This window comes from Mya arenaria, chromosome 13 (assembly GCF_026914265.1).
Source record: "Mya arenaria isolate MELC-2E11 chromosome 13, ASM2691426v1".
NCBI lineage: Eukaryota > Metazoa > Mollusca > Bivalvia > Myida > Myidae > Mya > Mya arenaria.
The window spans coordinates 16628398-16651770 of NC_069134.1; the positions used below are offsets into that span (position 1 = coordinate 16628398).

General features: G+C 35.7%; 2 protein-coding genes across 13 annotated transcripts in view; one reads left to right on the top strand and one right to left on the bottom strand.

Annotated features, from left to right (window-relative positions):
- The first annotated feature begins 117 nt into the window (after window positions 1-117).
- Window positions 118-14423, top strand: LOC128214942 (cysteine protease ATG4C-like). The gene is made up of 9 exons (XM_052921664.1): window positions 118-845; window positions 1634-1717; window positions 2040-2255; window positions 2638-2821; window positions 3837-3913; window positions 4521-4817; window positions 5678-5754; window positions 10345-10464; window positions 12480-14423. The coding sequence occupies exons 1-9, from the start codon at window positions 194-196 to the stop codon at window positions 12672-12674; spliced, it is 1902 nt and encodes a 633-aa protein (XP_052777624.1). The 5' UTR covers window positions 118-193; the 3' UTR covers window positions 12675-14423.
- A 356-nt stretch (window positions 14424-14779) lies between these two features.
- LOC128214242 (probable 3',5'-cyclic phosphodiesterase pde-5) overlaps window positions 14780-23373 on the bottom strand; it is a 53682-nt gene continuing 45088 nt past the window's right edge. For 11 of the 12 annotated variants that reach the window (XM_052920609.1, XM_052920607.1, XM_052920611.1 and 8 more), the window contains 5 exons: window positions 22693-22814; window positions 21536-21647; window positions 18508-18588; window positions 18022-18110; window positions 14780-16012 (listed from right to left, as the gene is read on the bottom strand). In XM_052920609.1, coding sequence (XP_052776569.1) covers window positions 15712-16012; window positions 18022-18110; window positions 18508-18588; window positions 21536-21647; window positions 22693-22814 — 705 coding nt within the window. In that variant the 3' untranslated portion in view covers window positions 14780-15711. Of the gene's footprint in view, window positions 16013-18021; window positions 18111-18507; window positions 18589-20391; window positions 20504-21535; window positions 21648-22692; window positions 22815-23373 lie in introns of all 12 variants that reach the window. The other variant, XM_052920605.1, reaches the window with a different exon arrangement.

The window sequence follows — 23373 nt, forward strand, 5'->3', positions numbered from 1 at the left end:
AATAATTTAATCGAATGTGTCCACCATGTTTTGGTTCTCGGTCCTATTTGGTAGCCAATGAAATGAACCGTAAGCAGGAACGCAGTAACAAATAATCATGTGTAATCATGTGACAATTCAAAATGGTGGATGAACAAGCTGTCAAAAATAGACGGATGTAGTAATTGTCGGATTAAGCATATCTTTGAAGAAGATGGCAGGATCTTCAGATAGTAATTATGCAATTCGGTCTAGAAAACATTCCGATGATGTGCAGTCGTTGGATTCGTGGAGTGAGTTGATTCCAGAAAGTCCGAGAAATTTAGGTGAAACAAGAAGTAGAACTGACATGTTGCTCAGTCCAGCAAAACTGAGCACTATACAGGAACCGCCTGAAGTCAAAATTACTCGGGTAAAACTTAATAAAAGTATCGAGATGGATAATCCTAACATATCTGCACGTCCATTGTTATTTTCTGTACCTCCGGATCAGTTTGTCGAAAAAACTAATTCCCATGCGAAAATGCAGCAAAAGAAGCACAAGCGAAGACAAAAACATGAGAATGTTCAACAGGTTTCATCAGATATATCCGATAATTCAGGTCTTTCAGGACAAAGCATTACTCAGTGTGGGTGCCTGGACTGTAAAGATGCCGGCAGATTAGGAGAACACAACTCACAATTACATTCCAGTCCACATAGGCGAACTGCCTTTTTTAAACCAAATTACCTTAAACAGTCTGCTCAACCATTTCAAAACATTTTATCAAAAAGGCAAAGGTCAAAGGAATCATTGGAAAATGAAATAGAACAATCAGAAAAAGTGAAGAATAAATTATTATCAGTCTGGAATAACGTGAAGTATGGTAAGCAATTCTGTATAATTTTAATGATTTAATGCATATTTGTATCTAATAAACTAAACATTACTAACAAAATATGGAACAAAATTAGTGACCATTGAGTTTTTGATATTTTTGTTAACCTTGTGTTCATTCAGTATTTTGTTAGTTGACAAAATTAACACAAGCCTGCAAGCCCTACAATGGTAAAATGTCTTCCGGGCTTGCTATAATTATGAAATTCATTTAGCAGGGCTTGTTCAAAAATTTGATACCAAGCTAAAGTATAAGACTTCAGGCTTGTTTATCCAAAAGTCTAATTTTGATGACTGTTTTCTGCCATTAAAATACAATTGAATACTTACATTTTAATGTGATTTCAACTAATTTGACCTCTGTGATTTTTATGGAAATGAACACATACTTGTTCAGTAGTTTGTTCAATAATTCTAGCATTCAAAATCATCTAAACAATTAAAGACTAAATTTATTTATCAGTCGTTTTTAAACATTAGCTATTAAACTATTGTAGCAAGGTTTTGAAAAAGGGCAGGGTGCAGCAGAAAAGAGGTTGGCTGTTAATGGGGAAAAGGGCATTTTGTATCGAGCTGTGATGAATTTGAACATTGACAGAAAATTTATAGTATATATTGAAGTTTCAGCTTCCATATATGTATTGTATGTAAATTATGTGTGTATTTTAAGTCATATCATAAGTTTAAATCAAAACAAAAGAAATATTTGAAAAGGACAGGGAACAACACCCTTCCATAAATCTTTAGCTAAAACCTGTATTACGTTCATATCTTCAGGTTGGACATTGAAGCCAAAGACAAGTTTTGAAAAGGACAGTCCAATATTTCTACTGGGAAGTTGCTACACCAGAAGACCAGATGGTATTTGTGTTATTCATGTCTGCTTTATAAATCTTTATATAATATTTTTTATTGTTGAAGAAATTAACCTAACAAGATGACAACAAAACATGAATCAATGGGAAAATTTAGTTTACATGAAATAGAGGTAGAGGTAGAGATGTAAAGTTAAAACAATAACAGCACCTTCTATCGCCCACCCCTCTACCTTACATTCAATGCAGATTTCAAACATAAGATATAATAATAATTATTTCCCCTGTACTTTTGATTGTTGTGTTATATATATTAATTAGCATAATATCCCACACTAACATGCATAACCCCATTGTGAATATTTCAGATGATGACCTAGAGCCTGGGTCTGTTGTTCACAATCTCCCACACAGCATGGAGCAGTTTAAACAAGACTTTCAGAGTCGACTCTGGTTCACATACCGCCGGGACTTCCAGGCTCTACCTAATACACGTTTTACAACGGACTGTGGCTGGGGCTGTATGCTGCGTAGTAGTCAAATGATGCTTGCCCAGGCTTTTATTATTCATTTCCTGGGAAGAGGTATGCACTACTTAGTTGTTTCTGTATATGCAATAATACATCTCTGGATTGACTACATGTACATGCCACTTTTTTAATAACTAAATTTTATACACAAATGTAATCTTTTTTCCTTAAATAACATCCATGTATATGAAATGTACTGATTTGTGGAAAATTATATTCTTTATAGTTATGAACTTATTTAGTAAAAAGTTCATTTTGTATACATGTTGATTCAGAAAAGGTGTATGGTGCAATCATTGATAAAAGGGTCCCCATATTTTTGGCAAATATTCTTCTATTTATTTTTAAAAAATCACATAATTGCATTAAAATGTGAAATGATTCTGAACAATATAAAAATGTTCAAATGTTCTGAACGTTTTGTACACTTTTTCAGATTGGAGGGTGCATACTCAGAGCAAAGAACAGGAGACATTCTACCGTATGATCATTCAATGGTTTGGTGATTCAAACAGCGACCAGTGTCCTTTCTCTGTCCATCGTCTAGCAGAGATTGGAAAAACCTTTGGCAAACAACCAGGGGAATGGTATGGACCATCATCTGTCGCCTATATTCTGAGGTATTTCTTAAATAGTGGTACATGTATCTCAAAAGAATACCTTTTTATGCCCCCACAAAGTGGCGGCATATAGGGTTGCCCTTGTCCGTACGTACGTCTGTCTGTCTGTCCGTACGTACGTACGTACGTATGTCCCGAAGATTGTTTCCGATCTAATTCTTGAAAACCGTTTGTCCAATCCTCACCAAACTTTAAACACATGTTTGTGACCATAATATCTTGATCAAGTTCGATAGTCATGGAAATCGCTTTAGTCATTTAGGAGTTACGGCCCTTTTTTGCCAAAAAATACTTCAAAAATATATGTTTCCAATCTAATTCTTGAAAAGTATGTGTCCAATCCTCACCAAACTTTACATACATGATTGTGACCATAATATCTTGATCAAGTTCGATAGCCATGGAAATCGCTTTTGTCATTTAGGAGTTACGGCCCTTTATTTGCAAAAAAAGACTTGAAAAATACGTCCCGAAGATTGTTTCCGATCTAATTCTTGAAAACTGTTTGTCCAATCCTCACCAAACTTTGAACACATGGTTGTGACCATAATATCTTGATCAAGTTCGATAGTCATGGAAATCGCTTTAGTCATTTAGGAGTTACGGCCCTTTTTTGCCAAAAATACTTCAAAAATCATTATGGCTTATTTTCTGTGACAAAAAACCGAAGTGGGGGCATCCGTGTCCTATGGACACATTTCTAGTTTTTACTGCAACAGTATTTGTCAAAATGGGAAAACCAGCAAATGGTTGTGTGATAATGTATTATTTCTTTACTTGATAAAACATTTTTCATCATTCATAGTACTAAACTTTTGTATTTATAATATTAAATCCATTTTCTCCATTTGGATTTTTATGTTTATAGAAAACAAATATATTTTCCATACAGTCTGTACATTATAGTTGTTTACCAAATACACTTATTTTGACCATTTATTCATTTATTAGTTAAGAATAATAAAATTAAAAATTTCATTATACTACAGGAATCTTTTGCCAATGTTTATTTCAGAGATGCAATGGAAAGAGCTGCCAGTTCTCAGCCTGTACTAAAGGATATCTGCGTTTATGTTGCTCAGGATTGTACAGGTATCAGTTTTAGTTCAAGGATACAGTACACAATTCTGTTTCTAATGATTTATCAACCTTATAGAAACAGTGTTGGTCAAGATAATTCCAATTTATTTTACCCCAGTTGTGAAGATATTCTCAAATTTATTACCTGGGTGAAAGCCAATACAGTTGTCCATTTTATAAAGCTTAACATGCTCTTAGAAGGACTAGAAACCAACAACCTTTTCAGTGTTGGGTGAAAGGCATTCACTTGTACTGCTGTTAGTGTAGAGTTTTAGCTGATGAGTTATAGGAGCGTTCTACACCCTGTCATTCTTTGGTAGCACACATCTAATGGAGATCAGCATGTGCACCCTTCTGCCTTTTTTAAATGATTGATAATCATACAAAGTGCCCTTTTGACCCTTAACATCCTGTCCCTTTTCTGCAGCACCCCGCCCAATAAAAAACCTTGGGTTAAGCCCTTCACAAAAGCCTTTAACTGTTTAGCTTCCATATACATTGTTTATTGTATGGAAGGGAACACAGTGTCATCATTACTAAGAAATAATGGATATTATTTAATAAAAATAGATACTACAGATGTTTTACACTCCTTGACATGTGTAATGTTCTTTTTTAGTATACAAACAAGACGTCATCAACATGTGTACCGCTCGGCCCAGAAACCTTACGGGTTCCCACGATTCCCACAGCAGTCAGGACACCCATGTGGGTGATGCGGGCTCTAAAAACCCTGTTGACCCAGGCAGCAAGGAGTGGAAGAGATCTGTAATCATTCTGATACCAGTGCGGCTGGGAGGGGAGGAGTTTAACCCGATTTACACTCAGTGTGTGAAGAACCTTGTGGCACAGGAAAACTGCATCGGTTTGATTGGTGGAAAACCAAAGCATTCCTTGAACTTCATTGGATGGCAGGGTCAGTTGCTTTTGAAACATTTATTTTTATTGTGTTTTTTTAAAGGTAATTGAACCCTTCTTTGATTCATTGTTTGATGATTATGATTGATAATATTCTATGAAATTTTCAAGCATGGTAAACGATTGACACATGGACATGTTTATGTCTAAAATGAGAAACACCTGTTTTTAGAAATAACTTTTAAAGACATAGCAAAAAACTGTTTGTTAAGTGTTTCCTGACCATCTCTTTTTTGTTGGCACTTGACCATAATTATTTTATTGCCAGCAGACAAACAGTTTCTGACTTTTTATTCGTTTGTTTTTTCTTTCTGCTTTTGAGATACCATTTTGTAAGTTTCTTGAATGGAAAAGAAATGTGAAGTTATCCTGTATCCAAATTGCAATTGTTCTTAGTATGAAAATGATATTAGATACATCTTAACTAAGAAAATAAATGAAAAATTCCTAAATCTACCTGCTGTATATTTTCGGCCATGAAATCAAAAACAATATTATTTTTTTCGCCTGATAAGAAAAACAAAACAGCACAACAGAAGACATATTATGTATGTTATTTATTTCATATATTATCAGTATGTACAATGTGTCATATGGCTTGTAAGTCAAACTAATAGAACACAGACTTCTGGTATTTTGAAGAAATCTATACCAATTTTATGAATTTAGTAAATTCTAAATGAAAGTAATCAGCAGTTATAATTGACAGTGTTATAAAGCTATGTGTATCAAAAGTTTCAATGAGTGAACTATTTCTTGAACTTAACCTTGAGTGTTTTTATAATGAATTATTACATGTATTTATATTGTAATAATGATAACAAGGTAGAGAAACAGCATAGTTGTTTTTTATTTCAGATGACAAACTGATTTACTTGGACCCCCATTTCTGTCAGGACTATGTGGATACACAGAAGAGGGACTTCAAAATAGAGGTCAGTCAGGATGAAAATATATGGTTAATAATTTACCAAACAAGCTTGTTTACCATCCACTTACCAGTAGAGTTTCCTCTTACCAGTAAAGTTCTGATTTACCAGCAGAGTTTCCACTTACCAGTAAAGTTCTGATTTACCAGTAGAGTTTCCACTCACCAGTAAAGTTCTGATTTACCAGTAGAGTTTCCACTCACCAGTAAAGTTCTGATTTACCAGTAGAGTTTCCACTCACCAGTAAAGTTCTGATTTACCAGTAGAGTTTCCACTTACCAGTAAAGTTCTGATTTACCAGTAGAGTTTCCCCTTACCAGTAAAGTTCTGATTTACCAGTAGAGTTTCCCCTTACCAGTAAAGTTCTGATTTACCAGTAGAGTTTCCCCTTACCAGTAAAGTTCTGATTTACCAGTAGAGTTTCCACTTACCAGTAAAGTTCTGATTTACCAGTAGAGTTTCCCCTTACCAGTAAAGTTCTGATTTACCAGTAGAGTTTCCACTTACCAGTAAAGTTCTGATTTACCAGTAGAGTTTCCACTTACCAGTAAAGTTCTGATTTACCAGCAGAGTTTCCACTTACCAGTAAAGTTCTGATTTACCAGTAGAGTTTCCCCTCACCAGTAAAGTTCTGATTTACCAGTAGAGTTTCCACTCACCAGTAAAGTTCTGATTTACCAGTAGAGTTTCCCCTTACCAGTAAAGTTCTGATTTACCAGTAGAATTTCCCCTCACCAGTAAAGTTCTGATTTACCAGTAGAGTTTCCACTTACCAGTAAAGTTCTGATTTACCAGTAGAGTTTCCCCTTACCAGTAAAGTTCTGATTTACCAGTAGAGTTTCCACTTACCAGTAAAGTTCTGATTTATCAGTAGAATTTCCACTTACCAGTAAAGTTCTGATTTATCAGTAGAATTTCCACTTACCAGTAAAGTTCTAATTCACCAGTAGAGTTTCCACTTACCAGTAAAGTTTCCACTTACCAGTAAAGTTCTGAGTTACCAGTAGAATTTCCACTTACCAGTAAAGTTCTAATTCACCAGTAGAGTTTCCACTTACCAGTAAAGTTTCCACTTACCAGTAAAGTTCTGATTTACCAGTAGAATTTCCACTTACCAGTAAAGTTCTAATTCACCAGTAGAGTTTCCACTTACCAGTAAAGTTCTAATTCACCAGTAGAGTTTCCACTTACCAGTAAAGTTTCCACTTACCAGTAAAGTTCTAATTCACCAGTAGAATTTCCACTTACCAGTAAAGTTCTAATTCACCAGTAGAGTTTCCACTTACCAGTAAAGTTTCCACTTACCAGTAAAGTTCTAATTCACCAGTAGATTTTCCATTTACCAGTAGAGTTTCCACTTATCAGTAGAGTTTCCACTTACCAGTAAAGTTTCCACTTACCAGTAAAGTTCTAATTCACCAGTAGAATTTCCACTTACCAGTAAAGTTCTAATTCACCAGTAGGGTTTCCACTTACCAGTAAAGTTTCCACTTACCAGTAAAGTTCTGATTCACCAGTAGAATTTCCACTTACCAGTAAAGTTCTAATTCACCAGTAGAGTTTCCACTTACCAGTAAAGTTTCCACTTACCAGTAAAGTTCTGATTTACCAGTAGAATTTCCACTTACCAGTAAAGTTCTAATTCACCAGTAGAGTTTCCACTTACCAGTAAAGTTCTAATTCACCAGTAGGGTTTCCACTTACCAGTAAAGTTCTAATTCACCAGTAGAATTTCCACTTACCAGTAAAGTTCTAATTCACCAGTAGGGTTTCCACTTACCAGTAAAGTTTCCACTTACCAGTAAAGTTCTGATTTACCAGTAGAATTTCCACTTACCAGTGAAGTTCTAATTCACCAGTAGAGTTTCCACTTACCAGTAAAGTTTCCACTTACCAGTAAAGTTCTGATTTACCAGTAGAATTTCCACTTACCAGTACAGTTCTAATTCACCAGTAGAGTTTCCACTTACCAGTAAAGTTCTAATTCACCAGTAAAATTTCCACTTACCAGTAAAGTTCTAATTCACCAGTAGAGTTTCCACTTACCAGTAAAGTTCTAATTCACCAGTAGAATTTCCACTTACCAGTAAAGTTCTAATTCACCAGTAGAGTTTCCACTTACCAGTAAAGTTTCCACTTACCAGTAAAGTTCTGATTCACCAGTAGAATTTCCACTTACCAGTAAAGTTCTAATTCACCAGTAGAGTTTCCACTTACCAGTAAAGTTTTAATTCACCAGTAGAATTTCCACTTACCAGTAAAGTTCTAATTCACCTGTAGAGTTTCCACTTACCAGTAAAGTTTCCACTTACCAGTAAAGTTCTGAGTTACCAGTAGAATTTCCACTTACCAGTAAAGTTCTAATTCACCAGTAGAGTTTCCACTTACCAGTAAAGTTTCCACTTACCAGTAAAGTTCTGATTTACCAGTAGAATTTCCACTTACCAGTAAAGTTCTAATTCACCAGTAGAGTTTCCACTTACCAGTAAAGTTCTAATTCACCAGTAGAATTTCCACTTACCAGTAAAGTTCTAATTCACCAGTAGAGTTTCCACTCACCAGTAAAGTTTCCACTTACCAGTAAAGTTCTGATTCACCAGTAGAATTTCCACTTACCAGTAAAGTTCTAATTCACCAGTAGAGTTTCCACTTACCAGTAAAGTTTTAATTCACCAGTAGAATTTCCACTTACCAGTAAAGTTCTAATTCACCAGTAGAGTTTACACTTACCAGTAGAGTTTCCACTTACCAGTAAAGTTCTAATTCACCAGTAGAATTTCCACTTATCAGTAAAGTTCTAATTCACCAGTAGAGTTTCCACTTACCAGTAAAGTTCTAATTCACCAGTAGAATTTCCACTCACCAGTAAAGTTTCCACTTACCAGTAAAGTTTCCACTTACCAGTAAAATTCTAATTCACCAATAGAGTTTCCACTTACCAGTAAAGTTTCCACTTACCAGTAAAGTTCTGATTCACCAGTAGAATTTCCACTTACCAGTAAAGTTCTAATTCACCAGTAGAGTTTCCACTTACCAGTAAAGTTTCCACTTACCAGTAAAGTTCTTATTTACCAGTAGAATTTCCACTTACCAGTAAAGTTCTGATTCACCAGTAGAATTTCCACTTACCAGTAAAGTTCTAATTCACCAGTAGAGTTTCCACTTACCAGTAAAGTTTCCACTTACCAGTAAAGTTCTGATTTACCAGTAGAATTTCCACTTACCAGTAAAGTTCTAATTCACCAGTAGAATTTCCACTTACCAGTAAAGTTCTAATTCACCAGTAGAGTTTCCACTTACCAGTAAAGTTTCCACTTACCAGTAAAGTTCTAATTCACCAGCAGAGTTTCCACTTACCAGTAAAGTACTGATTTACCAGTAGAGTTTCCACTTACCAGTAAAGTTTCCACTTACCAGTAAAGTTCTGATTTACCAGTAAAGTTTCCACTTACCAGTAAAGTTCTAATTCGCCAGTAGAATTTCCACTTACCAGTAAAGTTCTAATTCACCAGTAGAGTTTCCACTTACCAGTAAAGTTTCCACTTATCAGTAAAGTTCTGATTTACCAGTAGAATTTCCACTTACCATTAAAGTTCTAATTCGCCAGTAGAATTTCCACTTACCAGTAAAGTTCTAATTCACCAGTAGTGTTTCCACTTACCAGTAAAGTTTCCACTTACCAGTAGATTTTCCACTTACCAGTAAAGTTTCCACTTACCAGTAGAGTTTCCGTGTTTCCAATTACCAGTAGTGTTTCCAATTACCAGTAGAGTTCCCACTGACCAGTAAAGTTTCCACTTACCAGTAAAGTTTCCACTTACCAGTAGAGTTTCCACTTACCAGTAAAGTTTCCACTTACCAGTAAAGTTTCCACTTACCAGTAGATTTTCCACTTACCAGTAGATTTTCCATTTACCAGTAGAGTTTCCACTTACCAGTAAAGTTTCCACTTACCAGTAAATTTCCCACTTACCAGTAGAGTTTCCACTTACCAGTTTCCACTTACCAGTAGAGTTTCCATTTACCAGTAGAGTTGCCATTGAAAAAGCTGGGATAGCATGTAAGAAATATGACTAATCCATTTATCATTTGTCTTTAGTATTTTTATTTCAGATAAAAGAAAATTTAAGTTTTATCATTTTTTTTGTTTAAAGTTGATCTCAACAATTTTACCAATATTTAGCTTTCATATAAAGTATTCACCCATTTCCAATTACCATTCTCTCCCTACTGTTAACACAAGTGCTGACACCACCATTTTGCAATCAATTTTTCTCAAATGATTAAGTGTTGTTTAATCACACTGATGAAATAATATTTACAGTTTTTAAAGCAGAATTCAAAGAACATTTTTTATAAAAAAAGATTGAAGTTTGTTTTTGTTATTTTAGTTTTAATGCTTTAATAAGATGATTATCTGACAGAGTTTTATTAGAATATAATTACAAATTTATCTCTTAGGTTATGAGAGCTCCAACAAAGTACCTTAGTAGCCAAAGTCTCATCCAACTTTACTTGGAATTTTGTCACGTAACTCAAAAAAATATTTTTTAACTCCTAGATAGCCTAAGTTATTCACTTGCTTGATTGTTGCAGACATACCACTGTTTCTCCCCACGTAAGATCTCACTAAACAAGATGGACCCGAGCGCCACTGTCGGGTTCTACTGCAGAAATAAGCAAGACTTCGACCGCTTTATAGAGTACACCAAACAGGTCAGTACTTGTATCATATTCAAAGAATAAGAAAATATTCTTGTCATGAAAAGTAAAAAGAAAGATTTGTAAGTTTAATAATTTTAAAAAGGTTAAAGTTAAATTTTGGTTTCTTTCCAAACGTTTGGGATACTACAGTGTAGTGATACCTGCTATTGCTTCCTTCATTTTTTCATGGTTGGTAAGCCCTAGGCTAGGCATTCATTGAAAATGGTGTTCAACTGAACATCTTGTATTGTCCATCTAGTTTGTTTGTATTTTTGCTTTTGAACCTTTTGCATGTCCTTGTTGTTTTAGTTGTATTGGTGTCTTAAAGGGACTTCATGTAGACACCAGACGGTTCCAAAATTGGCAAATGCAGTATTTCCTTAAAACTAGTCTAGAATTGTCAATCCGAGCTATTATAAGGGCGATAATACATCACTTTACATGTTTAAAGAATATTTTGTTGCTGTCTCAGTTGAATTGACCCGTTTAAAATAGCGCATAATGTTTTCCAAGTCTAAAACTGAAAATTTAGCATGTGAAAGTCATATGATTAGTACAGATAAATATACTGATGCTATTTTCAAATTTACTGGGTTTAATGTGGTAGACAGACCCAGTAAATTTTAGAATTGGAAAAGTTCACAAAAAGTTTGAAAGGTACAGTCTAGTATGTTGAAAGCGATGTGATACATAAGTAATTAATGCGTTGTACATAACAATTTCAATTTAATGTTAGTTTTGATCACTTTTCTTTTTTTCTTTTCTCTTAGAGGTATGTGCCCTTGAATATAATTTATGCTTTTGTCTTTACTGTTCATGGAGCGAACATCTCCCACAGTTTTATAGATAACATTTTGATATTTGGTATATATTACCACCACAAAAGCAGTAGTGTCTAGTGTATCTTTCTTTACCCATATCTAATATAATTTTCTATGACCCCTGGCCAACTCATTTTATGCCTCCATCACACTAGGAGGGGGGGAGAATTGCTTTGCGCATGTGAGTCCATCAATTGGTTAATCAAACCTTGTCCGATTGATGGACCTTAGGTCTAAACATTCTCTTTACATTGCTAAGACAAGGTTCTTGTGTTTAAGGTCACTGTGACCTTTTAATTGATAACCGCATCGGACACGGTTTTTGTGTTCAATGTTACTGTAACCTTGACCTCCTGAACTGAAAATCAATTGGGGTCATCTGCAATTCATAACTCCTACCAAGTTTGAGGACAGTAGGTCCGAGCATTCTGTAGTTGCCAATCGGACAAACTTGTGTTAAAGGTCATTGCAACTTTGACCTTTGACCTGAAAAGCAATAGGGGTAATCTGAGGTAACCAACCTCCCTACTATGTTAGAGGACCTGGTCAAATGTCAAGGTCTCAACTTTGACAACAACCATTGTCATCTTTCAAAAAAGATATTGAAAAATACAATGGTAAATAACTAAAACATTTTGCATCAACTATGTATCGTATTTTAATCAAAAGTATATACATTTTATATCTACTGTACATGTATAATATGTCACCTCTATTGTGTAATTATCTGATCTACTGTACATGTATAATATGTCACCTCTATTGTGTAATTATCTGATAACCTGTGGTCTTGTACTTTAATAAATATCTTAATTGTCCTTCAGTAGTAATAGGATGACATATTTTTGAGACATAAGTCAATGTTTATCTCACTGATCGAAAACTAGATTGTACATGCACCTTCATGTCAGTGCATACATCATGATACTGCTTTGCTAATATATGTTCGCAGCAATGGTGACTGTATTCATGCTGGAGAACAGAAATAGGCATATGCTACTTAAAGTTACTTTCAGCAACACGCCTGTCCTTTTATTTGTGTGACATGACATTTCATGAGAATACATTGCATACTTTTGTATGTTTATTTTTGAGTTCCTGAGTGAGTCACACTGCTTTTGAATTATTATAGTATTATATTGTATTTATTGTTATTTCAATAGAATTTCTTCATGAAAATCCAAACTCCCTTTCCCTTCCTTCCAGATGGCGAGCACAACTAAGAATGGCGGTGGCATCTACCCGATGTTCGTGTTCAGCGAGGGACGGGGCGCTGACCTTGACACGAGTGACCTCAGTATGAGCATAGAACGCTCTCTTGTGATACGTCACGTGGTTAGGGACGAGAACGGCAAAGTACGGTCATCCACGGTGGACTCTGAGGAATTCGTAGTGTTATAGTAGTCATAATTCTAATGACTTATGTGGATCTCTTGGTAGTGTCCAGTTGACATTATCTCTTTTGCATAATTATAAGGTGTCTAATATAAAGATATCTGGAGTTTTGATGTCTGGTGACCCTTTATCACTTTGGAAACACTTGAACGAGTTTGATGTGTAGAAAATATATAAAGCTTTATTGGATTTAAAAATTGCAAATGATTCCAAAATTAGTTGGGATCACCGCACATCAAAAATTAACATTATGGATGAATAGAAAATTAGCATATTTGCGGGTCGGATTCCTTAAGCGTTCCCGTCATAAGTTCCTTATTGAATGAAATGGAATTAGGACGAAAGAAATACATCGTCAGAAAGTAACAACATAATACCGAACGTTTAAAAGTGTATGAGTTTTTATTGTACACCAGGAGAATGTTTTTATGTCATAATGATTGTTTAAATTTGAATGTGATATATTACACAAGATTACTGTTAATATAACTATTTTTGCATACATGTAATTATTATTCGAGTTCTAGTAACAGAAACCCCAATAATCTAACCATCAGTAGATGCACTTGTATATTTTGTAGGGCAAACTAGTTGCCAAGTTTATTTCACTCCTCTGTTTTTTGAATAGAAGAGGTACTGTGATAGCCTTGCTGTTGTCCTCGTGAACCAATACTTTGGTAATTACTTGAACTTTTTGGCAACTTGAAATACCGGTAATTATTTTTATGAAACATGGTAAACATGTTCACTTTGACAATACACACTGCACCTCACATGCAGTAACACGTCAATACCTAACCTTGGCTTAAATATGACCGATATATGCCCTTGGATGGATTAAGGAAAGAGGACTAGTGTTTACATCCACTTGCGCTACTATTGTCGTGTTATTACCTGGAGTAGAGACGCTGTCTGATATCTTTAGTACTACTTCAATCATATTCAAACTGTTAATATTTTATTATGCCCCCTTTTGAAAAAAGTGGGGTATATTGTTTTGCACATGTCGGTCGGTCTGTCTGTCGGTCGGTCGGAATACCAAATGGTTTCCGATCAATAACTTGAGAACGCTTTGACCGAGGGACCTCATACTTGGTACGTGTATTGGTCATCACCAGCAGATGAACCCTATTGATTTTGAGGTCAGTGGGTCAAAGGTCAAGGTCAGTGTGACCTTTACATGAAAAACGGTTTCCGATCAATAACTTGAGAACGCTTTGACCCAGGAACCTCATACTTGGTAGGTGTATTGGTCATGACCAGCAGATGAACCCTATTGATTTTGAGGTCAGTGGGTCAAAGGTCAAGGTCAGTGTGACCTTAACATGAAAAACGGTTTCCGATCAATAACTTGAGAACGCTTTGACCCAGGGACCTCATACTAGGTAGGCTTATTGGTCATGACCAGCAGATGAACCCTATTGATTTTGAGGTCAGTGGGTCAAAGGTCAAGGTCAGTGTGACTGTAAGCTGAAAAAAGGTTTTCTGATTGTCCATATCTTATTTAAGTGTCCAAATCCTACTAACAATTTGGCTCCCAAGGGGGCATAAATGTTTCACTAACATCTCTTGTTTAAGTTATAACAGCAGTCCCTACGGTACCTTCCCGGTACCTTGTCTTTCAAAACGTCGACTCTACGTATGCTTTGTATATACCACTATAAATTATAAATGTCAACTGGTCATTGTTTTGTGTTATTGATTTACGATTGTGGAAACTTGTCTGCATTAAGTTTAAATAAATAATGAATTATCTCCCTTTTTCTAGTTGTAATTAATCCAAATATTTGTTGCCAAACTCTGTTGACCCAATGCTCGTATTACTTCGTGACACATTTAGATTTCACTAAACGTGATATTGGTTGACCTAATTTCTGAATTCAAAAGTCGGACAATATCAATATATAATACTCGCGCGATATACATGGATATCTTCATATATATATAACAATCATGTGAAATTGTAATAGTGATACGCTTTAAGAAAATTGGCGCGCTTTTTTGTGCCGGGGGTGGGGCGGGGGCCACCTCCACATGAAAACATGGTCATGACATAATTTATAGACTGTTTTGACTCGATGATATATAGTTTTGAACTGACACTACACACACACGTTTCATGTTTATTTCCATGTACAATCTTAAATACAAAACGAAACAAAGGTCAGTGTACCCTCAATGAAAGTATATTTGTCTTCGTAAATCTATGAGACTAAGAAACGAATACATACAACGAATACACAGGCAAACAGGTGTCGAGGAATGACGCCTACAACACGCTATCACAGGGTTAACCACTAGAGCCTCTGCGAATACTGGAAACAGTGCCCACAACAGTCACATAGTCACATACTATTTACAAATAATGCAGGTGAAATATAAGTCAATAGATACATCACGATGCAATAATAGTTACATAATAATAATAATAATAATACTAATAATAATAATAATAATAATAATAATAATAATGATAATAATAATAATAATAATAATAATGATAATAATGAACTCATTTCAATTCAACGATAACTACAAGTATATTCTAACATCAACAGCAACAAGTTATAACCTTCCACAATAAAACTCGTTACAATGAGAACGAAATCTGCAAAATAGATATTCTTAAATGTCGTCCAAACGCACTGCTTGTTGCAATGTACGTTACACGAATACCCAGCCCGAACAAGGCTGTCATAGAGCACCGTATTTTGAGACGACCTCGCACTGTCCTCACTCCACAGTATAGTTAACTGTACAGGGAAGTCTTAAAACATTCCAATATGATGATATACTACTACTGATATGCATTATTCTTATACAAGGAATGGCCGGATGACACTATTTACACACAACGATTCAAGGAATGACAAGTCTTTTCGAATGCCTTTTGTAAAATACCGGTATCTGATATATCTTCCGTAAAGAGTCTGACCATATCATACAAAAACGTAGTTATGTGAATATTCCAACAAATAGCACTTTCAGCTTCACCTGTTTTCGATGTGAAATAGTCTGAGAAAGCAATTTCAACTGACAAACATCATTCGACGCAATGGACGCTGTCATCCTCGTGTATAAGCACGTGATCGGAGACACTGTCCTCCCCCTGGTGGCTGGCGGTGGGACTGCTACCACTGACGTCTGTGTCCCTATCTTCTCCGCAGCTCTCCGTTTCCTCAGCGATATCCTCCGGTTTTTCGGAGTCGGTTGAGGAGTCGTCCTCTGGATGTTCGCCGTACTGGATGAGGCTGTGGCGGCGCTCCGAGATGTCGATACTCAGCTCCGCCTCCACGTCGTCCCGGGGCTTCTCTGCCAGCTGCTTCCATTTCTTCATGTTCGACCTGAGAGGGTAAGGGAGAGAGTTGTTAAAATTTATGTAACTTGTATTGTTAAGATGTTGCAAATTATATGTGAATATGACACTACTTGGGGCAACATAAGAAACTTATTCAGACACTAATAGTTGCCGTTGAATTATTATAAACTAGAATTCCGTTAAATGAGTTAATGTTTGAAATAAATGAACTTTTGTAACAAAAGCGCGGCGTTTTCTAGTGAACATGAATTTTGTTTTAGTGTAATCTTTGAAATGAAGGTCAATGCCAATTAGTGAATATTGCAATCTGGCTTCGTTCTAGGTTTAAAAAAAATATGAGAAAGAATCCCTAATACTTAGGCCTAAAAAAATAATTGTGTGGTTCGGGTCACCCGACCCTACCTGGAAAATATCGCCGACCCTACTGTTTTTTTGGTGCGACTTGCGAAAAAACCCACCCCAGAACGTTGGGAGTTTAAGCTCATAACACCCAAGATGAGTTTCGAAGATGTAGAGATAATGTTTTTGTTCGAGCCGGGATCTGTATCCGAGATTGACATGTCAACATCCGACGACAAGGGGCCATGGACCCGTTTGTATGAAGAACAGCTGTACGATATTCCTTTCGAACAATTTATCGGGAAATTCTCCGACTTTTCGCTCTTCAGAGTAAGGTATATACAATGGAACAAAATGTCTCTGGATAATAGTATAAGTTTTCCCACACATAAGATTGAATGCCGGTCTAAATTTAATATACCTCACCCACCACTGCAGGACAAGGCATGACCCTTTTCACTTGTCATGTTGTCAGATGCAATCATAAAAAAATAGTTTAAATAAAATAGCAGCAGGGCAAACATACTACTAGTATAGAAAGGAAATATAAAATATTGGGAGTTCTGACATAGGCTGGTTCCTGACAAAATGTGACTTTCTTTTAAACTGGGACTGAAACCTGGGTATGTTGCCATTTGTACAGTATAATTTATTCCTAACTTTACTTCTTGGAGAAGGGCAGAGAAATGTTTTGAGATGCTGAAGCAGGTCAGTATTGTCACATTTAATTATCAATATGTTTTGCTTTCGGAAGGTGTGTGACGAATGGCAACAAAACTAGCAATGACACACCACCTAACTGCAGTGATGCTCAGCAATGTCCTTATATAACCGAAATTCTGTTGAAAAAGGACAAAAACAAAGCAAACAAACCTGTACCAAACTTTAAAAGAAATAAAAAAATCCCGACCTACCCTACCTATTTTTGGGGACCATGTTACCCGAACCACACAATTTAATTTTTAAGGCCTTAGTACCGTAACCATTTTTACTCCATTTGCTAAGAATTCGAAAACAAATGCTCAAGAAATTAAGAGGACATTCAACGTGAATTTTTGTCCAGTTTTATAAAATGAAGGTCCGTAACTCCAAAGTGAAAAGTATTAGTATGCGATCTGGCTGTTTATCAAACTCTGTGTCGGGATATTAAGCACATACATATCGTAACAAAGTTTGATAAATATTTGATTACGAATTTATCAAGTCAGAGAACGGACAAAGTGAATGTGGTCAAATCTGGACAATTAAAGGGCAATAACTCTGATAGTAATGATGCGATCTGATTGAGTAATCGATATATTACGTCAATCAACATCCTAACCAAGTTTGGGAAACATTGGATGATAAACACTTCAGTTAGAGAGCGAACATACAATATTGACGCCACAAACGACGAAAGACAACATTATCCCTAAATGTCCACCATAATCGCAGGCGACATGAAACATAAACCGTTGTCTACACTAGTGTGTGTGTGTGTGGGTTAGAGGTTTACTCTTAGATGATTACTTGTGTCGACGCAAAGGTCAAGAGTGCCTGGGTCGGCCCTAGGGGTTAATTGGGGAGTGTATATTGTGGGTGGGTAGAAACCAGTCGCACGGTTAGCTAATTTGGTTAGAGCACCGTGCTAATGCGCCGGCGGTCGTGGGTTCATGCCCCACGCTGTACTCACTTTCCCACCCAATTAATACTTACAGTGCTCCGTCCTTCATTGGTTTAGTTTCAGGCAGGACCTGTGCCATCAGTTCGTAGCAGGGCAAACAGATCCCCACCAGGAATCCCACCTGTAACGTACAAACAAACTGTGAAGCTGCTGTCAACTTTTTAAAACCATGATTCATAATAATCGGCACCACTCGTCCATCTCCGCCGTCCGACGAGCCTCGGATATGCCGGTGCATTAGTAAAAGTAGTTCGTTAAATTATATATTATAATACATGTGTGTTGTATCATAAATGCTTTTCCAATAATATCAACTTGACTCCCGGTAAAGTGTATTATTGTAGCATAAATCATACGAGCCGGACAATGGAAGGTACACTTTTCTTTTATCAGCGTAAACAGTGTTGCAGTGGCAACATCGTATCAAGATCCATTCAAAATGGTTCTTATTGTATTACATTCGGATGTGTTTACTCTATAAAAAACTTTAAATGAAACCGTGTGACAAGCGTCCTTACCTCTAGTTGTGGTAGTTCATGTTTCTTCTCTCTGTCCATCATCGGCATCGGGGTCAGCCCCTTCGCTTTCTCTTCGTCTCCCTGGTAACACACGGGCAAAGGTCAAGGTTAGGGTGTACAGGAAGTTCAAGCCTTCCACAGTTCAAAAGTCGTTTCAAGGACAAGACATAAAATGTTTAAAACTATCATTTTTTATTTAGTTTTGAGGTTCAGTATTAAGCGAGCATAATACATATATCCGTTGCAACATGTGTAGCTGTAATTAGGAGTTGAGCGAATTTTACCGAGGAAGTTTTTATCAGATTGCTAAAAAAGCATTTGCATTTTTCCGGAAATGTCTTTATACAAAATGAATACGTTTTTGTGTCAAAATAGTCAGTTGTCCAAAATCCGATAAATATTCTTTCGTAAAATTTAGTCAACTCCTAATTCCCCAAAACATGTCACAAAGGATGGATGTTTTACTCCCTAAAAAGATTGTTCCTCAAAACTAAATAAAGCATGAATTTTTAAAACTTTTTTTGAATTTTTTGGCCTTCCCCACCAACTTTTGCATTGTGGAAGGCCCTTAAGGATAAAATACAGCGTTGATTGTATGTTATTGTTTTTTTAACATGACGATACGCTGCATTAATAACAAATTATTTGTTAATTGAGCATACTTAAATTCATATTTTTCAAATTTATATTGAAATCTAATAATCTAGCAAATACCTATTTGTTTTTGATATACAAACATATGTGATTTACATGCTCATCCGTTTTTCTTAAACATGCAATATTTAGCACTACACTTAAAAACGTTAATCAAACTACACATGCATTATCGATCACCAAAATGTTTACAGCGCAGTGCACACCCCTGAAGCAACACCCGAGACTTTAGAGAATTCTAAGGACTTGAATGAAGTAGTGTACTTTCTACATGTACTTAGCTATGTTATTCTACACCGTATACGACTCTACACGGTATTGCAGCAACTATACGCAACAATTTAAGGATACAACGTTTAACATACAAGTATAACAGGAAAACAAGCTCATATATCGCCATATTTTACAACGGTTATTCTTTATTACTTACGATGGATATAATATACATATGTGTTATGTGTGTGCTATAACGCATGTACCCAGCTACGACATTGTGTATTGGTTTCGCATCTTAAATTACATGACTTAGTGTGTGTATACCACGTGATAAATTACGTCATATATGCTACGTCGGAAGGCAACATTTTGCTTTAAATGAGGACTTAAATCAAAGATAACTTTTCTTTAACATTACCATTTTAAATGAAACAAAGGGCAATCTATGCCTCTTAACGAGCCCCGCATTTCGTGTATTACCGAAAATAGATAAAGTCATTAGTTTCATCAAACACTTCGACAAACCTGTTAACAAAAAACATGTTTTGGCAGTGCTCCGTCAGACGGCCGTATTGTGAAAAGGTTTGTCGAAGTGTTTTAAGAAAGTAAAATCTCAATCAAACTCTGGTAAAGACCGAGGACAGGGCTCCGTAAGCTCCGTAGACTGCGCTTTGTTTTATTTAAAATGGTGAAGAAATAGTGAAGTTATCTTTGTTTTAAGTATTTTTTCAAATCAAAATTTTGCCTTCCGACGTAGCATTTATGACGCAATTTATCACGTGGTATATATATATACATACACACACACTGTGACTGTGATCACGAAACACATAAATGATAAGCGTTAATCCACGTAAGCCTATGATTATGTTTAGACATATGCACACGTCGGATATGTATCATGTTTTTTGCTTTCAAAAGTCAAACGACATTTAAAATGTTTGAGTGGACACACTTTTGAATCACAAACAATGACCTCATTTATGGCAGTGTGTGTTTCCATGGTAACTATACCTGCTGCCAGAATTCCTCCATGATGACAAAAACAAGGTCGAGTTGCGTAGCCCAGGGTTTGTACATTGCACAAAGGTCACAAGCGGTCATGCATAGGGTCATAACAAGATTTCTGTAGGAAACAAACACAGAACTTCAACATTCAAAAGCCCTGTTATCAAACACGCGACCCCTGGGACCCCTAACACAGACCGTTTGTCACTTCCTGTTTGTTATTTGACATACATACCAGAACGTGTTATATCAACATATTAATTAAGGTTACAATTTAAAAAAAAATATACTTATATTAGGAAGGCCTATACGAGCAAGGTTCAGATATATATCATGAAATATTAGAGGTCAAAGTAACCCTACAGAAAGATCGATATAGTCTGTGTTAATGTATCCCAGGTAAAACGTCCTGTTTACCAGTTTCACTCGCTGATTATAGGAGGAAGGTGCTAATAACTAGTAAAGGTACTGAGACATAAGGTTGTGCAAAGGTTAGAAAACTACAATCATACAGTTAGTGACAAACTACATTCAACTGATTGTAATGAAGTTTGGTATATGTATCACGTACTATTTTTTTTGTCAATGGTCAAGGGTTCAATGTTTGAATAGAAATAAATTCATGTTATTCCGATTCGAATAGAAATTAAAGCATCATTACAATCAGTTTTGATAGAGAGTATTACTAAATTGTGACTGCACATCTAGCTATGGTTTCCATACGTTGTCATAAGGCATTGTTTTTATCCAAATTTGTATTTAAACTCCAGGGGTGGCTAGAGACATACATTATTGACTTGATCCACTGTATTGGTCAGTTATTAATAACAAGTAATCCGATTAGCTACATCGTTCTTAGACCCAAATTAAACCAATATTGAATACCAACCCAGCAATGGTTTAAAGGCTAGACGCCAAAAAGTATTGCCAACAATTCTTTTGTTTTTTTTAAACGCTCACATGACATCATATGTTATAGAAACCCTAAAGTGCAATACAATACAGTGCTAGTTTTCGACGGCGACAATGCCTCCAGCATGCACTGGCTGCGCTTCGCCATCGAAGACACAGTTAGGTGTAGAAAAGATTGAAGAGGGTGTTAGCACTACAACACAACAGTGACTTGTCTCTGGTCATTGTCACAATGTACCTGCTGATAAAACTCCTCAAATATATACTTGACCGTGTCAAGCTGCATCTTCCAGGGTTTGGCGGAGGCGACAAGGTCGCAGCCGGTCATAACAATAGCGTGTACCAGCCGTCTGTTGGTTAGTATAGACACAGTGCAAAGTCATAGTATGATGAATAACTAACTAAATGCAGTACTCATATATTTGAATTACGGAAGATCAAATCACACTATACAGTACACACAGTGATGTATTGTTCATTGTTGTTGTTGTTTTCGAGATCGCTGTGATAATTGAATGGTCTTTGAAATTCATTGAAACGAAAAGTAATAAAAAAAATCGTTGATTATACTAATAGTAAATAGCATTTTACCTATATATATATACACTAGAACATAGTCATTTCAGATCAATAGATGGAAAATTTGAAATAAAAATATGATAATGGCATCCTTTGTTATGAAGAAAATGATTAATCTTACACGTGTCGAATTGCTTACAGAGATAATTTAACAGATAGAGAAATAAGTTCTATTCATATGTTATCGAATGTTTCATAAAAAGATTTGTAATTTCCTTTTAATGCAAATTAATGTAACTAAACTAAAATGACAACGGTAATAATCAAGGGTATGGATGTTGTATCGTTATACTTATGACTTTTCAAACAAAATATGCGTTTTAATAAATACTAATCTAGATGGTACTACAAATAGTGAACGTCTAAAACTGCAAGAGGGGCCACACAGTATGGGGAAAAGCACTCAGAGTTTGAAAATGTGCATGGTGTGGGTATAAAAGAAACTCATTAATAAAATTGTGAATCAAACGAGTCAAGACATAAAAAGTTGCAATAATCGAAATAGCAAAAATAAACAAAGTAAAATAATAAGTATAACTATGTGTTCTGTTAAAACGAAAAATAAATAAATTTCTTTCAATAAAGAAAACATCTTATATATTCAGTTTAATTGTCAAGACACAAAATGCTATTACAAAACATACAATACAAGAAGTACAGTATAAATTCATTTATGAATCCATTAACTTAAATTAATAATAATATTTATATAGAATAATGCATTGAAATATATTACATTTATAAACACAATCAACTGTGTTAACATCTACTTAAAATGGGTTACGTCTTCTGTTGCCATGTAAATGAGTTTTATACCTGTGTTCATCGTCCTTCCACGAGAGCCCGTTTCTGTCCGCGATGTCCTTTAACTTGGCCTTGTTTCCGAAAAACATGGCAAGGTCCGTCGCTAATATGCTGTTCCGGATATCACTCAACATCTACAACCACAGCAAAAGAAATTTAAACTGTTAAAAATACATTTTCAAATGAAAACAGCATTACCGAAATAGAGCATTTGTTTTCAACATTATGCAGCGTTAACATTGGTCCTGTACATATTATACGTAGACTTCATCTCATTTCAGTAGCTTTAATACTATAAGACTACTTGTACTTATATCAATGTTTATTATACGAAAAGAGTACAAACATTCATGGGTGCGTAAATTAGTGTGTTTCAGGGTGAAAATTTCAGTATTTTTTATCTAACAAACATTTTATATAGCTATGTTGATGCTTGTTGTGTCCGTGATGTTTGTATGTTGTGTGTCTCGTTCCGTGATGTTTGTATGTTGTGTGTCTCGTTCCGTGATGTTTGTATGTTGTGTGTCTCGTTCCGTGATGTTTGTATGTTGTGTGTCTCATTCCGTGATGTTTGTATGTTGTGTGTCTCGTTCCGTGATGTTAGTATGTTGTGTGTCTCGTTCCGTGATGTTTGTATGTTGTGTGTCTCATTCCGTGATGTTTGTATGTTGTGTGTCTCGTTCCGTGATGTTT